The sequence below is a fragment of the Mya arenaria genome, chromosome 13 (genome assembly GCF_026914265.1).
Source record: "Mya arenaria isolate MELC-2E11 chromosome 13, ASM2691426v1".
Classification (NCBI taxonomy): domain Eukaryota; kingdom Metazoa; phylum Mollusca; class Bivalvia; order Myida; family Myidae; genus Mya; species Mya arenaria.
In genome coordinates this window covers 48,821,036-48,839,340 of record NC_069134.1, presented here as the reverse complement: position 1 = coordinate 48,839,340, position 18,305 = coordinate 48,821,036, and the positions used below count along the sequence as shown (strand labels likewise).

The window sequence follows — 18,305 nt, the reverse complement described above, 5'->3', positions numbered from 1 at the left end:
TTGTCACACCGTCCTCTTTGTAAACGTTTTGCAAACACGTACATTGTTTTCTACATCCAGCAGACATATTCCATCTTTTTTACGTTTCCATTGCCTACGCACATTATTTTATTTGACATTCTAAGCCTGTGCTCAAATTTCACTGACCGTTCAAAAGCGGTAATCCAAACATTTGCTAATCAATGTACGTGGGTCAATGTCACGGAACTTTGTCGAACGATGCAACGCTGAAATTTTGGCAAAGGATTGCATCATTAAAACACAAGCAAATCTAAAATATTTCACACGTGAAAAAGTCGAAAAAACATCGTCTTTTCTAGGCTAAGAAATATTTTCATATTTTTTTCTGTCAAAAAAGTTCGTAAGAACTTAACGTCACTTCCTTGTTTGTTGACATCGGTTTTGAGCCGTGATGACCCATGTGAGAACCCCTTTGATGTCATGTGATTCCTCATCCTAGATATATGCTAATAGCATGCAGTTAAGATGATCTGTGGCACGCACGCGCATGATTCACTCCTAGTTGTTTTTTAGAAATCGTTATTAATCATGGCATGGCTCTACTACTTATTATAAATTACCCCACTACAATAATTTCTGACTAAAATAACAATCAGAATGTTATCATTGAATCTCCAAATTCAATGCATAATATGGACTTATGCCAAATGACAGTAAAGCATGCATGGGATTGACTTACATATTTGTAACGGACAAAATATTCTTCTATATTTCATTGATACTAATATACAAATTCAGCTTGGCGGTTTTAATGTCAATTTGATTGTAAATGAAGTAAAGTTAAATTTAGTAGAATAATAAATATAATGAAGGGCATTTAAATTTTAAATACAACTTCAATGTCATTGACCTAGTCCCATGTTTTATTTGCCTTTACTGTTCCCTATATCTGATGGAGAATTCAAACAAACATGCCTTAAGTATCTTTGAAGGGCCACTTATGTGAAGTTTCAAACAAATTGTGGGTATATCTCACTTTGGCGGTAGCAGGCGTCTATCAGATTTGATTTTAAACAGTTCGGCTTTTTAAAATGTTTTCGCACTTTAAGTAATCGAATTTAAAAGAGACAATGCGAAAAAGTATTAAAATCAACATACAAACCAAATTAAATTAAGCTAAGACGAAGCAGTTACCAAATATTTTTGAAAGAAAACACATTTTTATGGCCAGTTCATTCTCGGTTATGGCTCTGAGATTTGTTTTCTTTCGTTCGATGAATGTAAAACATAGAAGTGATATAATTTTGTTAGAATGAAAAAAAAATACACAAGTTAAATAATTGAATTTATTGATAAATTTTCCCTAGTCATTTCTTGAAAAATAATGATCTTTTTTCAGATTCAGAAGAAATTTGACAGCCCATCATCTTGGAATGGGAGTTTTGGGATTGAATGATGCGTTATGGGACAGGAAGTAGGAGTTAACGGACTGTGAAGCATTTAAAGGCCTAGTTAAATCCTTCAGTGCCCCCCCCCCCCAAAAAAAAAAAAAAAAAAAAAAAAAACGTGTATAGTAAAAACCTATATGTATTGATCTTAATCTAATTTCCTAATTGTCTTATCATCTTGAGTATCCTGTTGTGCAGTCTGGGAGGTTTTATACTAGAAAGGGACCCTTAATATCCCTGAGCCAATAAGCAAATACACAAGAAATTGGCCTCTACTGTGATAACAGTGCAATTAGCAGGACATGCACAGCAGGAGATTGTCATGCCAAACATGGCCTTCAACGCTGGCGTTAGTTAACAATTTCACAATTTCATATTTCACAAAGCGTTCAGTAACGCCCCGTTAGAGATTTAACGGGCTATTAAGGTAACGTAGCGTCATATTTAACAGAGGATTTGAGAAAATGGCCCCTGGACTAGTTGCTGTCGCTTTATAATTGAATGATTTTAAATAATTTAGACATAATAAGCTATACTCCATAATATCTACGTTTTATGTTTTATATCGCTTTGGGAGAGGAAAGGTATGGGTGTTATCTTGTTTTCCTGGCTTTTTGAAAATGTTAAATCGACTTGTCATGTTCCTTTTTGATTTATGAATAAGCTAGCATAATCTAAAGATAAACAAACTGACGCATACCATGATCATAAATGATTTAGTTCATAGAATACTTTAATACCTTCCTGATTCAAAAACAGCCAATTAATTGTTACAAAGATATGTAAACAGGGTTTTAATAATTGACAAAGTAGGCGGCAAATCTTCCTCATAAAGTTATGTAGTCTTATAACGTAACTAATTGCACAAAAGTGATATAAACACATGCACTATTTTTCGTATATAACTGGTGTAATAACTATGCAGATAAGCTAACCGCATCACCGAAAATGTATACATTACGGCGCTACACATTCCTAAATCAAAAAGAGTATCAATACTGAACTGATTCAATGTGATTCATAATAACCGTTGGCTCGAACTCCTATGGATCGGCGAAAATACCTCGAGCCTCGGGAGTTCGAGCCAAGCGGAAATGTTTACCTTCAGTAGAAAGAAATCGGTCCTTTACACCCAGTTTAAGCCAACAAGGAAGTCGAGCTAAACGAGTTCGAGCCAACAAGGAAATCGAGCCAAACGAGTTCGAGCCAATGGCTCTCGACTGTATACATATTCTCTGTCATTATTTTCAATAAAGATTGTTTAAAAGATTGTTGTGTACAGTTCTTGTTTAGGCCATTGTATTCCGTGACCTTATTGCCTCCGTACGATTAAACTTCTAGTGTTCTTGACTCTGAGATTTAATTTCATAGGGACATATCTTGGGATTTTGATTTTCTGTCTTCCTTTTTATGGATTAGGAATCTTGATAATATAATACAGACGGAATTGCTTCGTATGTTCCTAGGTTTATCCAAGTATTTGGAAACCGGTTACGCAAATTAAAGTAGAACTAGAAAAGCCGCTATGCGCCTTAATCAGGTTTTTAATATGGACAATCAGATAGTATAGCCAATTAATTTCTTGGATAAGTAAGGAAAAAGAAGCAGCCTTTATCTTTACTTTGTCAGAAATAGAAGAAATTGAAAGTTACTCTAGTTAAGTATCTTAATGTGTTTAGTTTTCATCAATTTTACCTAAAGTTATTGGGCGGAAACCATTTTTCATATGTATTAACAATGACATTGACCTTGACCCACACCCATTCAAAAGCAATCCCAAGCTAGCTCTTTGCATAGACTACCTACACACAATCTTTCATCACTAACTATCAATTATTATGTAAGTTGTTGGGCGGAGACCATTTTAGTAACACTACCTTGGACCTTGACCCTGACCTTTCCTGCCTCCCCTCAGGAGCAATCCCAGCTAGCTCTTCAGATAAGCTACCAACACACCGCATTACATTACTATACATCGATTTTAACTTAAGTAAGTGTGCGAAAACCAATGTTTGACGAACGCCCACCCGCCCTTCCACCCAACAACATCCCCATTCGTTGAAAACCTGGTAAAGGATACGTTTTAGAAGAATTAAAGTTGAAACGATAGTCCTTGATATGCGCGGGACAACATGAGCGTAGTTTGAACAAGATTTTCAAGACTTCTGCAGAAGTACATTTCATTTGAAAAGCAATTTCAGAAGCGAATTATTATCAGGCAATAAATCATCGAAGAAGGACAGATTTGTAAAAGGACTATCGCTCTCACAAATTGATAAACAAAGCAAATTCAAAAACCAATATGGCATTAACTTAACTCCAGACTATGTCTGAGTCGAATGGTATCGCAAATGGTGCGCTTTAAGTTGTTTACAAAAACCGGACTGTCGTGGACAAAAGACAATTGAATATCAAATTTCGAAAAACGTCATTTCTTTTCATAAACCAAATAATAAGTTCTATAATTATAGATTTCCGATTGTAATCTGTGAGTAATTAGACAGCATGTGGGTGAAAAACAAGTGTGTTTAGTTACAAAATGTTCTGTTTTAAAGTTTCATATCTAAATGGGTTCGATTAAGATATCCAAATTTTACAATAAGGCGTTTAGACACCACATTTTTGAGGAAAGTATTGCTAATAAACTAAGCTCAACCAAACATTGTTTGATTTCTTTTGTAAGATCTCCTGATAACTGTTTTAAACAAATGTTTTCTTTCTGTCGGAGGTCAGTCTTAATTCCTCCGGAGGTCAAGGAATTGGATGACACGTGTATAGTTAGTTTACTGTTATTTTCATGTTGCATATAGGTGTATCGTACTTTTGTATATCATTTTTAAAAGATCGTTGTTGTTGTTTTCGAATAAATAAAAATAATCTTTCTGTTTGGCACATTTTTAGCATATACAGTCTAACACCGTTGGCTCAAACTCGCTTGGCTCGACGTCCCCCTTGGAGACAACTGGTTGTTTAGGACCGATTTCTTTATTCTGAAAGAAAGCATTCCCGCTTGGATCGAATTTTCCTAGGCTCGAGGTGTTTTCGCCGGTCGCTTGAAGTTCGAGCGAACGGGGTTCGACTATACATGTAGACTAAAAATAATTTCTCATATATCATTAGCAACAAAATGAGCGCAACTTCAAAACAACAAAAATCAAATAACTTGTATTAATTTTATTATATCAAGTGAACTTTATACAGAATTCTATCACCTATGATAGTAATACATCAGAGTTAAATATTGCATATTGCACGTTTAGAAGAAATGCGTAGAACAAAAAAGTTAAACTCTTGAAAAAACATAATATGTACATGTACTGTATTTTCAAGAAAAGTTTATACTTAATGACAAAAAAGTAACAAACAAAGCTATCACAACAGTCTATTGCATGTAAATTATATCGTTGATATAAATATATTCAAACACAATGGTTTTATGGCTTAGCAGCCAACCGTCATCACAGAGAAGGATCTCCATACACGTACTACATTCATATGAACTGAAATGCATACCCTGTTGTGTAATGTTGTGTATATGTGTATATCTGTATATACAATCTTAAAATTACTAACAATGGCAGTAATGCGCGTCCAAGCACCATCCAAGTGTCACTTTGAAACGTACCGCTTACTAAACAAACATCTTTTACCAACTTCCCCACAATCAAATGTGTGCACACATAAGAACGTACGTTCTACATACAATCACTCCCATGATGGGGAACCACGGTGGGGACAAATCATCAGGTACCTTAAGATAAACGCGGCAGTTAGACCCTCAGCTTTAGTCACCGATCATAGGCTTCCTGTTGCTGACTGGTACGCAGTTTATGCGCAACCAGCATAGCATTGTTAAGCAGTCCTTTTAAGGTTTTGCCTTCGACAAAACTCTCTTTTCTTCTGGAGGCTATACTTGATGCTTTAGCAGGAGTATCACATTGTTATCGAACATCTTCTCGCCAGTTTCTAACCATCAAATTTGTAAAAACTAAAGACATACGTTTACAATCCCTCCCATTACAACATAGTGGGACAAGTCATCGGATACTCGAAGGTAAACGAGCATCCAGCATAGCATTGTTAAGCAGTCCTTTTTAAGTATTCGCCTCCGACAAACCACTCATTTCTTCTTAAGAATGGATTTCAATGCTGAGGTAGGAGTAACACAGTCTGATCTTGGCGTCACAACCTCCTCCTCTTCAGAGTCTTCCGTTTGAATCTCTTTTAACACAAGGCGGAAAATGTCAGATCCGTCTGGTATATCACCCCTATTTATATTCACTCCGTTAAGTCCGTTACGTTTCCGCGACTTGCGCTCGCATTTTTGTTGTTTCTCAAGGATGTTTTTGGAAGGGATGTCTGTAACGGAATGTGTCTCAATTTTTTCAGTCTCATTATCCTGAAATCCACAAAAGTGGACCTTCTTTCTTCCTCCCCTTTGGCTTCCTTCGCTCTCACAACCACTGTCCTCTTCGCTGGCCTGACTGTCCGTCCGCAAAAAGCATACTGTCCTCATCTTTGCCAGGTTTGAAACTAATTTCTTTTAGTTCTTTACAACCACAAGAGGTTCAATTCTATGCCGTAATGAATTACAACTGAAAAAGTTTCTATCGCACTTCGAACGCACTCATAGGTCTAGCAGGTGATACTTAATTATTAACGTAGTTTGTATCACTGTAATAAGTCCAGGTATCCAAATTAAGCCCTGTTACGTGTCGATTTCAAATTGAACTGAGTTACCCGATGGTTGTTCAATTTCAACGATTGAAGACTTAATGTCATCAACTTAAAGTGTCCTTAATCAAATTCCTTCTTCTGTATTTCAGTGCTTTTGCATCGATTATCATTTAAATTGGCTTGATAAGACCTTATACTATCCTTCCACACACGTCGATATAAAATTATCTACCAACTATAGCAATACTGGTCTGTTCCGTTCTGTTATAATACTAGTATGTTTAATGTGAGCTGCTCTATGGTTTTGTATACTACCGATATTCATTAGCTCCTCCCACAGTACGTTACAATGACCATGTTTAAAATCATCCGATTTGCTACTTCGAAATCAATATGCTTCTTTTGGTAAGGTTGTTAATTATTTCTATAATGAATGAGTAGTGTCGATAAAGTTAATGAACCAACTACATTACCAGATGTGGAGATGTCATATTTGTATTTTTTTATATATATATGAGGTTTATTTAATTACATGCTTGGTAAGGCGAAAACATTTCTGTTCTGTTAAAAATCCAGACTCGGTTTATCATGTCTTGCGAAAACAATCTCGGGCATTGAAGTTTCACGAGGATATTTTTCATTCATGATCATGTATTCAAAAGAAATTATTGATATAAAATGACCGAAAATAATTTATTTTAAATAATACTATTGAATATTTGATAGAACATCATTAGATTGGATTATGTTTAATGATTATAAAATATGATATTAAAAATATATATAAAAGATGGATGTACTTTAGTTTGCCGAAACGCATTGTTAACGGTAGTTAATTCATGAACTATGTATAATTTTAAACTGATAAACTTATGTGAATTCATTCTGATAACAAACATACATTCTCATAAAAAACAGTTTTCGATACCACTTAATTTGAAAGAAAAATGTGTGCAGCATTAATATATATTAAGTATCGAATGTACAATAAAGCTAAGCCTTGTCGTTTGGTGCAGCCAGTATTTATTGCAGAATATATTGAAAAAAAGTAAATAAACATATGAGCTACAGAAATGCATAACATACAAACAAAATAGACAGTGGTGAAGTGCATAAACAGTGAGTAATTTCATTGTAAGAGATATGGTTAGTACAAATAATTAAAATATATAATCTCAGAAATAGTTTGATACACTACTGATGGTACGAAGTGATAGAAATATACAAAAATAACTGGTACAATATGGGTATTACGCCATTTTAAGGTAGGATGTTATAATTAAAGAAACATAATTCTTAGAAATACACGATGGTTGGGGGGGATGCTAGTTATAATAAGAAAGAGGAAATGAGGGGGAGAAGGAAATGGGGGGGGATGAAGTCACTCACAGTACAGTCTTGTCGATTCATTGAGCCATTTGGCAATAATGTTAAATTGGATGCCTGATGTCTTCATTCTAAATGTTCCTCGATTAGCATGTTGTCTAGTTAAAAACGCTTGAACGTATTCCCTAAATGAAAAGCTCGTCTCAGTAGACGTGCTACCGTGATAATTATTTGTATGTTCCTTGATTATTCATGCTGGTTAGTTGATAACGATTTAACGTGTTCCTTAAATAAAAAAAATACGTGCAATTAAATAAATTAACATTTCATCATTCTTTAACGTGTGTTTTCATTTACTGCTGTTGTAGGTTTTAAAAAACGTATTAATATTTAAATTAACTGATGAAACGTAGAAAGATATGTGTAATACAACGCTAGTGCTGAAAGCAAATGCTAAGGCTGATGTTCCAAATGTAGGGTGCTTGCACGTGTGCCTAAATACTTCAATATCTTAAAATATTAACCAGTTTATTGCTAACGACGCCGATATATACGCCGACAACTAAATAAAATGTGCACTCTTTAAAGTCAAGATTTTATTGCAAATTAAAGTCAAAGGCAATCAATGTATGTTAAAGTTACAATATTACCTTGTCGTATACAAATCAATTATAAAAAATATGTACAATTAAATACTATAAAAGTAAAAGGTCGAATCAATTATAAAAAAAATGTACAAATAAATACTTATAAAAGACCAGAAATATGTCGCTTTATAAATAAACGCGCATACTTCCGATGGGTTTAAAATCAGACAAAATAGAATGAACAATAAGAGGATCTGTCAAGTACTGAGAAGAAAACATTAACACATATTACATCCAGTAAAAAGCTGCGCACATGTACATGTATCAAATCAAGTACCTTTAATAAGAATACAAAAATATATATTGTATGTGGAGATAAGAAAACAGAAATAGAAACACTCATATAAGCTTTATGCAAACGTCATTAAACCTCATTGTATTACAATATGTTATTCTTTCACATCAACAGTAGGTCGTTGACAGATTACAACTTAAAACCAACACCGTGTTTTCTGTTGCTGTAGTATTAACTGCACTTTAAGTTCACACCGTCATTGTTTCTTTACAAACAGTTCTATTTTTTGTTTAGGCCAAAAATATCATATAAAAGTGACATTAACGGTGACCTTATAACGCGACGCCTTTGAACAGTTACAGGCGACACGGACGGGGATGATGAACTCAGTGGTGCTGGCGAACTCGGCGATTCAGTTGACGATGGGATTGATGAGTAGTTCGAAGCGCCATCGGATAGTGAGTTTCTCCGTCGACCTAATGGTATCTGCATTGCGTTGAAAGAATACCGGGCTCTAAACAGTTGATGGCCTTTGCCTGTCCCAGATGCTGGCGATGAAGGAGGTGATATATCCTCATATTCAGTAGGATATGTTCTCCCTGAACTATGCCGTGAAGATTGGTTTGCTTTAGGGGAGCTTACTGAAGTAAAGTGATCGCAACCCTCATCAGCTCTGGCTGTTTGAATGACTTCCTGCGAAAATGTCGAGCTATCATTGTCGTCTTTCTTCATTTTCATAGGAATGTCATCTATAAAATAAATAAATAAATAAATAAATAAATGTCAATCGGTTTAAAATTTAAAAACTGCACAAAAACCGACCAAAATAAATAGCAATTAAGTTCCCTTAACTTACCCAAAGGTTCCTCTCCACTAGTATCTTCGTGTTTACGTTTTCTCTCTTGTATTTGTTTAATAACCCACTCTTTAGTCCTTGTGTTTTTGGACGGGAAATCTTCCTCATCATGTTCATGTTCGCTACTTTCGTCACCACTTTCCGTCAGATTTGCTTTTAAATCCACATAGATTTTGAATGGACAGTTCTGTTCTGTTTCTATTATTAACAATCAAAATAATGTTTAAATTACAGTGAACGGTTTGGGCATAGACGAAAGAAACACAAGTTTCGCAGTTGCAACGAAGTGCTATTGCTTTATCTTGGTGGTATGAAAATTACTTTATTCTGTATTACGAAATGTACGCTTAGGCCTTTAAAATTCAATTATGAATTAACAGTTATGTGAATAAATTATCAAAGCATACCTTCGTTATATAGGACAGTTATATTTCCACATGCAACTATGTTACTGTTTCCACGCATGCTTTGAGCAAGTCTTGGACAATCCTTGTATTGTTCTGAAATACGCATTTTCATTGCAAATTGAAATCATGCAGCTTGGATTCATGCAGCTTGGATTTAAATTGTGCAAGTGATCATGGTATGTTGGAAATTAAACAAATAAGAGCGCTAAACGACTTTTTTATCAGTTTATTAAAAAGACATTACTTGACATACAGCGAAAGGTTGAGACGTCTATAAACATTTGCATTGTCATAGCGATATGCGTACAAAGGTTGATAGTAATGGCATAGATGTTAAAGTCAACGCTATCATGTTTGTCGACAACGCCATCGCCGCTGACGATGAAAACGTACAGACTATTCAAATACCTCCATTTTTTCCTTTTCAAAAATAAATTTTAATTGGCTGACCAGCAAGCCGATATCAACACTTGTCCGATTTTCTCAGTTCGTAAAGGCTCATTTCACGATATATGTTGTAGTAAATCGCGACGATACACATATCATTAAGATCCACGGGCATATCTCAAACGAGTTGTTGAGGTATAGTCAAGGTTAAATGTTTTGAAGGACGGTACTGATGCTTCCAACGACTACTTTGACAACTTTTGCTGCAAGGTTAAGTCATATTGAGTTAAATTACAATACATACCTGCACGTTCTTTTAGCGTTTGAAGCAAACTGTCATAACCTAGTATGCCCATGGCGCTGATAAAGTCACTTATGAAAGCGTCGGATCCTTTCGTTAGACATTTCAAAAAGAACACAGCACGCTCTCGTCGGCTTTGGTGGCTACATGCATCGTTCATTGAATGGCTACTTTCAATAGTTCTGAAATATGTTTTGAATCGACTCGGTTCGATTTCATTGACAATGTCTTTCGATGAAAAAATAATGGCTTCTCTCCATCCTGAAAAGCAAAGTTTATTGCATAATTCGAACCGGAATACATTCATGTATTGCACGTAAAACAATATATATCATAGATACAACATGTACCTACAAATGCATATACTGTATTTAAGTACGTGATTTAGTATAGTTAAAATTTCAATAAAGAAACTGAACTTACTTTGCGAGTCAATCTTCTGGACTGCGAATTTCTCAGCGACATGTGTCAGGCCGATATTTTTGAGTTCCTGAACAAAGACAGTCATTGCATTCTTTTTCTTAATGAACTCAATAAGCGCGTTGCACCTCTGTCGTCTCAACAAACTCTTGTTCATAATCGTCTCCACGACTTCATCTGAACCCTCTAAGCCAGCTACCATCTCTAAAAATCTTCTTGGCTCTATCTCTTCAAAAAGCAACCCTTTATGCCTTTCAAGGTACTCTACTGGAATCTTATCTGCAATATTAATACACTTTCGTTGATACATATAAAATACATTTATTACACTTATACACTTTCAGAAAGTATAAAGTAGCACGTTTGTAAATACAGATTTACCACACTCGGGTCCGTCTGTCGAACCCGTACGGTTGTTAAACCAAGAAAAAGCTGTTCTCGACTTCTTCGGTGTGAGACAGTAAATAATACATCCACCTTACCAGTCTCACTCTCTTTCAATTAGTGATTGATCTAATAATGCATTTTGGAAAGAGATATTTAACCTGTTTCTAATTGTTGAGCAGGGGAGGTAATATCCCTGAGAAGTTCGTTGTAGCCATGATTCCTTAGTTCCCTTTCCAAAAGACATAGATGTGTGGTGTTTCCGTCTAAAATCTTTCGCAGAAGCGCATCTGCTTTGCTGTCATTTTCGTTAGTTTTCATACTCAAGAATTCATTTTTCTTTTCTTCTGGAAATCCTTCGAATTCACCAAAGGCTCTTGAAATTTCATCAGCATGCTTTAAGCTCCCTTCTATCTTTGTAAAGTGTTCAACAATGTGCTCCTTTTTCAGGCTGCATAGACACTTAACTGAAATACATAATATTTCATATAAATAAAAAAATAAACATTTAAACGCATCGAATTAATCTTCAATTATATAAGTCAAAAAATGTTTTAAAAATAATATTCTTCTATGTTTTATATTAAAATAATACACACATTAAAAATCACAATAAATGTTTGTAAAAACACAAACGAGAGTATCTTTGAATACAATGTCTTTATGAGAAGCTAGTAATTTCAATTTCTTACGAATAAAAAAACGTTCGTAACGGCACGCCTAAAAAGTTTTAATTTAATTTTGAATGAAAAACTAGAAATACCCTGATCTGGTTTTGGCCACTGTAAAGTTACTCTAAACGGTATTTCGGAAACCTCAGCTTCTCGCAATTTCTTCAAATGCTTCTTCTTTAAAACAGCCTTTAAAATCTTGCCAACAAATTCATCAGACTCTTTCAAACGCCGAAGAAATTCAGCTTGTGATTGGCATGAAAGACTAGACAATTTTATCTTGATGCTTGAAAACTTGACTTCTTCTACTTCAAATCCTAAGTCCATTGCCTGTAAAATCCATATATATATATATATATATCATGTATTAGATACTCACTTATGAGGATTGTAAAAATCAAATCAAATACATTCTAGAAAATACTTCAATGTGTCGCTCAAACAAGATGAGTAAACACATTATTATTAAAACAGTTTTGTCTGAGAATTATTGAGTCCTAGTTTATTTAAATTGCTTCATTGCTTGTTGTTTTTAGTAATACGAAATACCTGCAATTAAACATATAAACTAAATATGTGTAACATTGTGATCACCATTAGTTGTTGAAATGCTAGTGCACGCCATGTAATAATGACACAGTGAAATCAATCGTATAATCTTTCTCTTCTTAACACTCTCATTCAAAATCAATACATACACATGTATAACAAACATAAATTGTGAATGATAAACCTTTAACTACTTACTGAATTATGCATTTATGGAAAATAATAATTACTTATAACAAGATTATAACCTTGTATGTAAAAGTAGAAAGCGCAAAAATATTAAATGATTGGTGAATGCTAAAAGATTAACTGTGGTCTGCCATAGTCTCATAAGGTAGAAATACTGTGCTTTATGCACAATTCTTTCCAATTTAACCCTGTATCCTTCATAAGAACTATTGTTTTTGACATTTATTCATCTTTTTGTTAAATGTCAAAACAATATTATTAATTGTGGTAAATCTTACCTGGGAGTAAGAGTGCATCTTTAAATAAATATTCAGTTTATTCAGATTAATCGGAACCGAATATGACGCACTTGTACAATATCCAACAGCTAACATACACCTTGTTTTCACATAACGTTAAATTGTACTACCCTGTTTGTCATAGATTTGACATCGGAAATGAATTGCATTTTTTAAATAAGTAATTGAAAATCGGTCGTATGCCATGTTGCAAACAAAGACTCACCTCTGCATGCAGATGTTCATCGTCATCCGAATAGTCTTCGACTATCATCCGTTCCAATTCTTTTGATCCCAAATTGTATGTTATTTCGCTCATTCCATAACCTTTAAAATCAAAGTATAATAATACGTTTTGATAAATTCTGTGGATTCAATAAACAATGTCATTCCGTGGAAAATAATTATTGCATAGTATTTAAAGCAATAAAAAAACGATCTTTCAAGCAGATGCATTTAAACGTACCGATGTCATGTGTATTTTGTCGTCGAATGACTTTTACTCTTCCTCGAAAATCAATGTTTTCGCTCGATCTTCCTTCTACAGACAAAACAGAAACACAAATATGGATTGTACTTCACATCAAAATGTAGAAGCGTATTTACACGGTATTTGATAAGCTTAAAGGCATTTATATCAAAGCCTAGCAGACAAAAACGACAAGTTAACCACAATGTTATCAATGTCTAAGTCATTCATATTCTTTTTTAGTTTAAAAAACATCCAAATTGCATCAACGTTTTATTACCTTTTTGCGTTTTTCTACCTCTAGTTTCTGAGATCAATTTATCCGCAATGTGTGAATAGATAGGCTCTTCCTTCAGGGTTTGGCAAAATACACCAAATGCTTTCCATGACTTTCGAAGAACATACTCGCATAGACATAACATTTTATCCGGTTTGAACTCTATACTTCTGATATTTTCATGTTCGTCAAATGAGAGAACAAACTTTGCCAGAAGCTGATCAATAATCGCTAGCGGATCAATTTCATCTTCTATGTCCTTCCAATGGTGCAAGAATTTCTCCTCAATATCATCTACATCAAAATATGTAGGCAAAAATGTGGAATAGGACGTATCTGAAATAAACAAATAAACGTTTGTTTGTGTTTGCCTTTTTAAGTCTGATTCTACAGTAAACGCATACAACTATATTCTAGAGAAGAGATTAAATTCGAAGTATTAAAATGTCGATATATGTGTAATAGTTTGATAGTAGGACTTTCCTTTTCAGTCAGTTATTGTGCAAAACTGCCCAAACAAAGCTAAAAATATGTAACACTAACCTATTTCTTCCTCAAACGAGACAAACAGATCCTCACGACCTTCATCTGTGAATGCATCTAGTACATATCTTGTTACATTTACATCCTTTGCCATTTTGGATTTCGCTATAGCTTTAATAAGTATATCTGCTTGCTGGGCTCTGCTTTTTGTCTCGCCTAATCTTTCCATTGCCTGACGTCTGATGACACCTTTTGCACGCAAAATATCTGCAATGCCTTTTGGATCGATCTCGTCCTTCAATAATATGTAGTTCTTTTGTAAAAACTTCTTTAAATGATCAGGCCCAAACCGTGTAAGAATGACCTAAAACAAAAGCAAGTTAGATTGTTTACTATTGAGGTAGTCCTCGTTTTTCGAAAGTATTTTCGATACAACTTTTACTTGCCTAGAAATTAATATTCACTGCGTAATGTCTTTATTGGGTGTTATTGTAATGATTCTGATAAAGTCAGATCTTTTGTTCTGGACGCATACCGTTTCCTTTTGTTTCTCGGATGGCCACAGCTTTCGAGTAACTTTTGGCGTCCCACAATCAGAGTCTAAAATCATTAGGAAAAATGGGCTAGATCTTTGATGAATACATAAGATGTTGAATTTTTAATTGATTATTTCATTCCATCCTTTCTGTAAAGAAGTTTACTGCAAGTGTTTATTTGACCATTTATTATGGTTGTTATTCTATTCAGTGTTTATTTTAGACATAAATTGGTCATAATGATTTTTAGAAGGGCTTTCGGTGAAAATGATTCATGTTAAATACTACGGAAAGGCATTGCATACATAAACAAACAAGAGCTGTCACAGAGACAGCGCGCTCGACTGTAAGGATTGAAAAGTTTTGGCGAAACATGCATGGATTACTGTTAGATTAGATTTCAATGCAATACATGGTATGTTTAGATATTAACATAAATGTGGTTCCATGCAAATATTAACAAGAATTTCTAAGTCTAATAATAAAAAGCCATTATTTGCAAAATACAGTTATCTAACTTGGTTATTCAATTAAGTTGGGTGGTTGAATACCATTGTATAAAGTCTCAATGCAATACATCAAACAGTTGCTGTGATATTATCCTATGTGTGCTAACATGCAAGACCTTAATCAGAACTTCTAAGTCGCATAATAAAGGGGCCAAAATTATATATTATAAAAAAGATAGAGTTATCTTACTTAATTAATTAGAAGGTTAAACAGATGGGAGCCTGTGTGTAAAGTTTCAATGCAATACATGATGTATTCGCTGAGGTATTGACTTAAAAGTGGTTACAAGCAAAACCTTAACCAGAATTTCTATGTTGAATAAAAAAGGGGCCATTATTTTAATTTAATGCAAACTGGAGTTATCTTACTTGGTTATTTAAGTAGACTGGATGGTTGAGTACCATTGTATAAAGTCTCAATGCAATCCATCAAGTAATTGCTGAGATATTAACCTCTGGGTGCTTACATGCAAAACCTTAACCAGAATTTCTAAGTAAAAAAATAAAGGCCCATAATTTGCATTATATTCAAAAAAGTGTTATCTGGGAATACATATCTAATGTTTCAATGCAATACATGATATATTTGCTGAGATATTGACTTAAATGTGGTTACATGCAAAACCTTAACCAGAATTTCTAAGTCGAATATTAAAGGGCAATTATTTTGCATTAAATGCAAACTAGAGTGATCTTACTTGGTTAATTAAGTAGGTTGGATGGTTTACTACCACTGTATAAAGTCTCAATGCAATAGCTCATGTAGTTGCTGATATATTAACCTATGTGTGCTTACATGCAAAACCTTAACCAGAATTTCTAAGTCGAATAATAAAGGGCAATTATTTGCATTAAATGCAAACTAGAAAGTATCAATGTAATACCTCAAGTAGTTGCTGAGATATTAACCCATGTGTGCTTACACGCAAAACCTTAACCAGAATTTCTAAGTCGAATAATAAAGGCCTATTATTTGCATTATATTCAAATAATTGTTATCTAACTTCATTAATTTAGTATGTAAGATAGTTGGGAATACATATATCCAAAGTTTCAATGCAATAACTGATGTATTTACTGAGATAATGACTTAAAGGTGCTTACATGCAAAACCTTAACCAAGGTGTCGCCAACGCCGACGCCGCCGCCGACGCCGCCGCCGACGCCGCCGCCGACGCCGCCGCCGACGCCGCCGCGGACGCCAGGGTGAGTAGTATAGCTCTCCTTATTCTTCGAATAGTCGAGCTAAAAAGTATTGAAATACATTTAACCATTTACCTATACCCGAGCTGTACCCGTTCGATGCAGGCTGAACCACAGATGAATCTTGTTTGGAAAATGTGCCGGGAGATATGCCGAAACTCGATGCACCGTAACCAGACTCCGAGAACGGCGTTAGGGCATTTTTGGGGATTGAGATCGAAGGAGTTCGTGGGTTTGATTCCGCCTCTGCATATGGACATACAAAAACATGTATGTAACCGTTCGAAAGCATTTAAATAATATATTTTATGCAAATGTTTATATAATGCCCGCAGTGTTAACGACGTAGATGACAATGTGACTACAATACTTCGAACCAAAAAAAAACTAGAAAAATCGAGTTCAATTTTATATATTTTAGTTGATTTTAATTGTAAGTATACAAGCCATATGTTTTGAAAAGCCCTCACCAGATAGGCTTGTTGTTTTCGGACGTTTAATTAGTCTTGAAGACTCCTCTTCGTCCTCTTCATCAGACTGGTCATAACTGAAAATGTATTTTATTATTTGTTTTGTATTCATTCATTCATTTGTTCGTTCGTTCGTTCATTCATTCATTCATTTACCCATTGATTAATTAATTTATTTATTTAATCATTCGTGTGTTCGATCGTTTGTTCGTTCGTTCGTTCGTTCGTGCGTGCGTCCGTCCGTTCGTTCGTTCATTCATTAATTCATTAATTAATTCATTAATTAATTCATTCATTCATTCATTTATGTTGTATTTTATTTTGATATCTAAATGTCACGTTGTTAAATAGATAAAAATTACTCACCATGTTTTCCGCTTGACGCCTGTCCCTGTTAGCTATAGAAAGAAAACAAATGGTATCCCGTTAATATTATTTATAGAAAAGTAGGTATTTTTTACATTTTTAATAAAGTTGAAAACTGCGCCCTTTTGTAAACTTTAACTGTTTTCCTTATACATATAACCTGAAACGGAGAATGGTACCACGTACATAAAACTTTCTAATATATGCAATGTTATAATCATAAACAAAACTTTATAGCACTTGAAGACTGTCCCAGATAGCTATATAAAGAAAACAAATGGTATCCCGTTAATATTATTAATAGAATAGTGGAAAAGTTCTACATTTTAAAGTTAAAAACTGCGCCCTTTTGTAAACTTTAACAGTCTCACTTATACGTACATATAACCTGAAACGCAGAATGATACCACATTCATAAACAAGACTTTATAGCACTTTACGCCTGTCCAAGAAAGCTACATAAAGAAAACAAATGGTATCCCGTTAAAAATATTTATAGAATATTGGGAATTTTCTACAGAGTAAAGTTGAAAACTGCGCCATTTTGTAAACTTTAACAACTTTCCTTATACATATTACCTGAAACGCAGAATGCTATCACATATATAAACAAAACTTACTAATATACGCAATGTTATAATCACTAGAAAACATTAAAGAAACGCTAATACTATTATTTCTTTCAAATTTGATATGTCAACAATGTTGGTCGATGAGCATAGCTTATTTACATTCCGAAGTCATTTAGTGATGTATGTTTATATAGATAACTGTGTACAACCGCAGCTGGAAGCAATGATAATATAAGAACGTTACTGATGTACACTAATAAAGAAAGGAATCCAGATTTTATCTAAATATACAGATTAGTAAGAGGTTAAACATACCGCCATTATCCTCTTTTTCGCCACACTATGTGACTAATCATTCTAAATTTAAAGTATGACGTAACTGTAGCTCTCCAACGCAGTGGTCTCCCATGACAAAGTTTGTTCTTGTTATATTTTCGTAGAACCGGATGGGGAACGCCTTAGTTTTGCCCCACCGTGGAAATATGAGCTTTAAAGGAAAATGTATTATTAAGCTGGTAGTTATATTGTACTAGTTGCACGTTTTCCACTTTTATGCCAATACGACGTGAAATTAATGTTAGCTATAAACTAAATCATGGTCTAACAATAATAATTTAATAGACTTTAGTGCTACCCAGCCCGGTCACTGCGTAGCTCCACGATGGTAAGTCACTACGGGGTAGG

The 18,305-nt window shown here is 34.3% G+C and overlaps 1 protein-coding gene across 1 annotated transcript; it reads right to left on the bottom strand.

Annotated features, from left to right (window-relative positions):
* Window positions 1–6,946: 6,946 nt before the first annotated feature.
* LOC128214137 (uncharacterized) lies at window positions 6,947–17,964 on the bottom strand. Its single transcript, XM_052920412.1, has 16 exons — window positions 17,937–17,964; window positions 17,050–17,081; window positions 16,684–16,760; window positions 16,289–16,459; window positions 14,501–14,565; window positions 14,026–14,329; window positions 13,486–13,818; window positions 13,203–13,277; window positions 12,963–13,063; window positions 11,813–12,050; window positions 11,211–11,516; window positions 10,669–10,944; window positions 10,249–10,506; window positions 9,558–9,650; window positions 9,151–9,348; window positions 6,947–9,043 (listed from the first exon to the last, which is right to left on the bottom strand). The coding sequence occupies exons 1-16, from the start codon at window positions 17,940–17,942 to the stop codon at window positions 8,574–8,576; spliced, it is 3,003 nt and encodes a 1,000-aa protein (XP_052776372.1). The 5' UTR covers window positions 17,943–17,964; the 3' UTR covers window positions 6,947–8,573.
* Window positions 17,965–18,305: the final 341 nt, after the last annotated feature.

Excerpts from the sequence above, each read along its gene's own strand:
- LOC128214137 (XM_052920412.1), bottom strand. Across the intron at positions 9,651-10,248 it reads AACGCTAAAAGAACGTGCAG|AACAATACAAGGATTGTCCA; the intron begins GTATGTATTGTA and ends TGCGTATTTCAG. Across the intron at positions 9,044-9,150 it reads TAGTGGAGAGGAACCTTTGG|ATGACATTCCTATGAAAATG; the intron begins GTAAGTTAAGGG and ends TTTATTTTATAG.